This window comes from Lactuca virosa, chromosome 8 (assembly GCF_052849685.1).
Source record: "Lactuca virosa cultivar CGN04683 chromosome 8, Lactuca_virosa_CGN04683_v6, whole genome shotgun sequence".
NCBI lineage: Eukaryota > Viridiplantae > Streptophyta > Magnoliopsida > Asterales > Asteraceae > Lactuca > Lactuca virosa.
In genome coordinates, this window is record NC_136433.1 from 24,371,226 (window position 1) to 24,376,686 (window position 5,461).

The 5,461-nt window shown below is 34.8% G+C and overlaps 1 protein-coding gene across 1 annotated transcript; it reads right to left on the reverse strand.

Moving 5' to 3' along the window:
- Nucleotides 1-3,016: 3,016 nt before the first annotated feature.
- LOC145128656 (CASP-like protein 4C1) lies at nucleotides 3,017-4,517 on the reverse strand. Its single transcript, XM_079063478.1, has 3 exons — nucleotides 4,089-4,517; nucleotides 3,862-3,997; nucleotides 3,017-3,675 (listed from the first exon to the last, which is right to left on the reverse strand). Exons 1-3 carry the CDS (start codon nucleotides 4,331-4,333, stop codon nucleotides 3,454-3,456), a joined length of 603 nt encoding a protein of 200 aa, XP_078919604.1. The 5' UTR covers nucleotides 4,334-4,517; the 3' UTR covers nucleotides 3,017-3,453.
- Nucleotides 4,518-5,461: the final 944 nt, after the last annotated feature.

The following is a 5,461-nucleotide window of genomic DNA, read 5'->3' on the forward strand; positions in this document are numbered from 1 at the left end:
AAAGCTTAGCCCAACCTAAATAAACTTGGCCCATGCTATATATAAGAGTCCATATTTAATTAGTTCCTTTTGATCACTAAATTAGTTCTAAATTAATTCTTGATCAATACTAATTAAATAATATGATTACATATTAATATATTAGAACTTATAATATATTAATATAAATCATAAACATACTATTCTCAAAAGACTATCCATATAAATTGTTCCGGTGAAGTGTAACCCAAATGGACCATGCCAAGTCGGGTCAAGTACATACCAATTATAGTTATGAACTTAGACACTAATCCAACACTTTCCGCCTTAGAAAACTCTCCGCACATACACCATCCTCATCCTACAGTTATGACTTCGAATTTCATTTGGGATTTGGTTTCGTTTGCGATTTTAGGACCTGGAAATTGTGTGTATCTTGAAAATTGAAACTGAGTGATTATGCTTACTCATCCTCTTCTGCAAATTTGGTGTTCCATTCAGGTGTTTAATTTTGGGTTTTGGGTTGAATCTGGTGTAAAGTTGGTTTGTTCATAGTGGGTTGGAGGACTCTAACGCCATTGTGGATGAACACACACACACACACAAGAAAGGGTTTACATGGACAAACACACACACAAACAAACACATCAATTTCAGATTCACTGGAAAAGAGAATGTAGGTTTATAGGGATAAACATGTACACAAAAATCGTTTTTTTAGAAATCATCTTTCAGAGATGAGAGTTTGAGCGTTTTTTAGAGGTGATTTAAAGGTTTATGCCATGGTCAAACTTAAGGTTGAAGCTTGTCTGATATGCCCAACTCATATGCAGATTTAAATCATGTAAACTCAATCGTGAGAAACTCCAAAATATGAAACTGGAAGAAACATATATCCTACAGAGTTCGTTGTAGATCTAATTCATAATTTTTGAAAGGCCTTCGATCCTCATCTGATCGAGGAAGAAGAAGCAAGAACAACACATGACAGCGGGTGGGGGTTTTTGTGGGATTTCTCAGCAGATAGCAGATAGGGACGCCGACAGAAGGCTGTCACCGACGTTCTCCTTTCTTTTTATGGTTCGATCGGCAACAATACGGGAGGGAATAGAATGGCGAAGCAGATCGTGGCACACAACTATTAGAGGGTGTTTGGTTGTTGTTGATGTTCGACGGGAGAAAAATACAAGGGAGCAGAGGCTGTGAACGTTTACAGTAGGAGGTGGGGGGCTGCTCCGACAGCCTCCTCGTTGGATTTTTTTTCTCTTCCGGTAGTAGATACGTGAAGAGAGGGAGGAACAGAAGTATCACAACATATGGTGAGGGTGTTTTGGTGAGGGAATCGATGGCAAAAAGGAGAAGAGGAGGAGGGTTTCTGCCTCTTCTTGGTTGGACAAACCAGTCTCCATGGAGCTTCTCCCACCGGTACGAGAGAGAGAGAGAGAGAGAGAGAGAGAGAGAGAGATGGGGTGGGACCCCTTGCATATTAAATATTATTTATTTATTTATTTAAAAATAATAATTAAAAACCTCATAAATGGCCCTGTGTAATGAAATGACAAAAATGCCCCTGACTTAACGGCTAAATGGTAACGAAGTTAGTCGGAAGGACCAAATGTTAAAAGTTTTGAACCGTGAGGTTTTTGTAAATTAAGGACCAAACTTCAGATTTTTTGAAACCACAGGGACCATTTTTGAAGTTTTGTCTAACTTTTAATTTATTATTTAAGTGGTCGTCTATTCAAAAAAAAATTGGTACAAATTTTGGGTCCTGTGCTAAATGAATGCGATGGGATTGTTACTTAATTTATCCTGTTATATAACATTTAATGTGATTGCTTATTTATCAAACTTGCAGTTCATTTGCTTGTGATATTTATTTTGAAGCAATATTTTTGGGAATTTTCTAAAAAAATCACAATATTTTTTGTTTGTTTACAGTTTAATCTCAATATTTATTTTTTTAAATAGGAACCCCGATTATATAATTTATATGATAAATTGTCATATTCTTTTGAAAAAAATAAGAACTATTTTGTTAATTTTGACAAAATATAAAATAATTGAAACTTTTTTGTTCAAAAAATAAAAATTTGGATTAAACTGTTAACTGACATAAAATATTAGAACTTTAACAGAAATTTTCTCAATATTTTTTTTATGATCATTTAATTGAAACATAATTTGAAGGATAATTTTACAATGGTTATCCGGAGCAAAACAAAGAATATGATATTATAATAAAACTTCAAATATATTAATACTTCCATGTAAGATTTTGTTAATTAAATAAACTCTAATACTAACCATAAGCTTTTAGGCATAACGAAATTAAATCATTAGATGAAAATATAAGGGGATAATCGAAAATATTACGGAGAATCCGAATCTAATTCAATAATGGAAATGTCTTATTCAAACATACCATGAAAGACTCAAAAGTGACAAATAATATTCCACGATTCCTAAACAAATATAATTATTTTATTATAAAGTAAATACAATAATATATTTTTAAATTAATAGATTAATAGTAACCAAGTCAAATAAGATATTTAATAATTTATTTAAAGGAAATCGACTTTAATTACTTTAATTTATTTTATTTTATTATGTTCAACAAAAAACATGTTTTTACGTTGTTAGTATAATGTTTTTAAGATGCCATAACTTTTTTTTTAACATGTAAAATTTTTGCTATAAATAATTATTTATTACCTAAAAAGTTTCTTTTAACCCAAACAACTTCTTTTAGCCTAAAAAAAGGTAGTCCAAAATCAATCGGGGACGGGGACGGGGGTAATAAGGGGGATTTGGGGGCGGGGGCGGGGGTAGGAAGACTAGACATTTCAAGGGCGGGGGCAGGGGTGGGGGAACGAGGAATTTTCGGGGGCGGGAGATGCACTCCCCGTCCCATTTGCCCCCGTTGACATCCCTAGACCTGGCTTCAACTAACAATTCAAATTTCTAAAGCAATGATATTATATGAACAATTTTAATAAGTTTGATGATCTAATGTGAAAAAAAAAACTAAATGTGAACAAAAACCAATAGTTTATCACCTTTCTCAGGAATTGTCTTTGACATGTATAGTCGCATAAACTTTAACTTGCTTACGACAAGTAATAATAGTAATATATAAACACTTTCCGATAAGTTTCTTTATTGTCTGCATGTATACTAAAAAAAAATTAGCCGAATATGAAGACTTCCAATAAGTTGATTTACCATAACAAATCAACTTCCCACTTATGTAATTAATTTTCGATTTTTACTATTTTAATTATTTATTCTGAAGGTGAATATTTTTAATTCCCGTGAAAACTAAATGAACAAAAAAGATCACTTATCATGACCAAAACCCAAAGTTAGGCTACTGAACTACTGAAGGGCGTACGCGACTACACCATAAGAAATCATGTCGCATCACACAGTAACTTCTAGCATCAGCAATCACCTGTATCAGTCCTCATACTAGAGAACAAAACGAGAGCCGTTGATTATGAAACAGACGACTCTGAATCCCGAAAGCAAAGACGAGATCAAAAGGAACAAAAATCCGGCGAATCCCAAGGCCACGGCGATATCGGATTGGACGCAAAAGGTGTTATTAGCCGTACACGTGGCAATCGCTCTCAGTTGTCTGGCAAGCTCCGTCGCCGCCGAGCCGGCAGACAGCAACAAGTACGCGAACACCTGTGAAAGACGACACTGAATAACTGGATTTATCGTCGTTTTTTTTTTTTTTTTTTGGATTTGGATGTGTATATGTACGTGTGTGTGTGTGTGTGTGTTTTGCAGATGAAAAACATTCTTCACAGGAAAATTTTGAACGAATCGAGGAGAAGGTTTTTGAGGATTTTAATTCAAACGAGAAAGAACCTGATCGTGTCCGAAATCGAACCAGACTTGAGTGAACTCCGGGAAAACGGTAGCACCTCTAGAAATTTCCCAAACAGAAGCTCCCATTTCGAAAAATGAATATAAAGCGACGATCGCGTTTGCAGCGACAACGAATCTGTAAATATTTTGCAAATTTGTTATGTTTATGAATTATGATAGAGTTTCTGAATCGATTTCTTGAAAGCGAAAGGGAGTAGTTTGATTACCGGAAGGCGCCGAAGTGGTACCAACGAGGGGTATCCGATGAGGAGGCGGTGTTGGTGGTGAGCATGAAAACGGCGGAGGAGATGGAGGAACCAAAAGCGGCCAAACGGAAGACAAAAATCGATATATTGAAGCGGCGGAGCTTTCGTTCGGAGACGGTGGACTGGAAAAGAGGCGTGTCGTGAGGATGCGTCTGGTGGATTCGAGGTCGTGGAGATGGACTCTCAACTCCGCCGTTACGGACCATGACTTACGTTCGGCGGCCGGCGTTGTAGATTTCAGAGTTTGAATGGTGAAAATGAAAAGTGTTGGGAAGATGGCGTGATTTCCATGGGAGCTGCAGCCTACAGAGAATGAAAAGGGGATGTAGCAGAAAGAGTGTCTGTGAAAGTGAATGTGAAGGACAGAAGGTGGGGATGGTTTTTTTCTTTTCTTTTTTATACTTCTTTTGGTTTGAAAAGCCATTTTATTTTTCTTTTTCACATTCTTCTTTACTTTGTTTACATTTTGCATTATAATTTAAGGGTTAATTACTTTATTATAATTGAAAAGATGAATATTTTTGGGTGATGTATGTGATATTTATGTTTAGTGTAAGTCAACATTAAACATGTCATTAATTACTTTTAGTTCTAATTTATATATATGTTTGTGGTTGATTTAAACACAAAAGTTTTAAGGTTTCAAGACTAAAATTCAATTAAATATGATTTCGGAATTATAATAGAAATAGAAATAAATACTAAATTAATTATGGTATTGCTTTATTGCAAAGACTAAAATTCAATTAAAATAGTCATTGGGGTTTAGTAGTGCAATCGAGTATAGTAAACTTGTGAAATATTTGAGACTGATTCGAAAAATATTTGAAATTGATTAGGTTCGAGGCGAGTCAAACTCGAGCTCAAGCTACTCGAGTATATTGTTGAGTCAAGCCTGAATAATAGAATACTCGACTTGTGAGACTCATAAGCTTAGTCATATTACTCTCTTACCTTTTATTGTAATTAAATTACATAATAGAGTCAAACTGAGTCAAGTTTGCAAACTTGATAGTATTTTTATTACGGTTTAATGTCATTTTGTTTAGTTAGTAACTAATTGAGTCTAGTCCAGTTTGCAAATGTCGATTACTTTATCGAGCTTATGCCTAAGCATGAAATTAAGGCTCGAGTTGAATACGAGTCATGTTTAGAGCTTGTTATTACTGGATTTGACTCGGCTTAATGAGACACGTCTACAAAGAGTTCTCATTGGTGGTAATGCAATACAAAAAGAAGAATATCAAGGATTGAAGGTGCAATTATTGAATTGTCCTTACTCCTAATGGCTAAAGTGAAAATATGAAATACTTTCCTTGAGTTTCTTAAGTAAC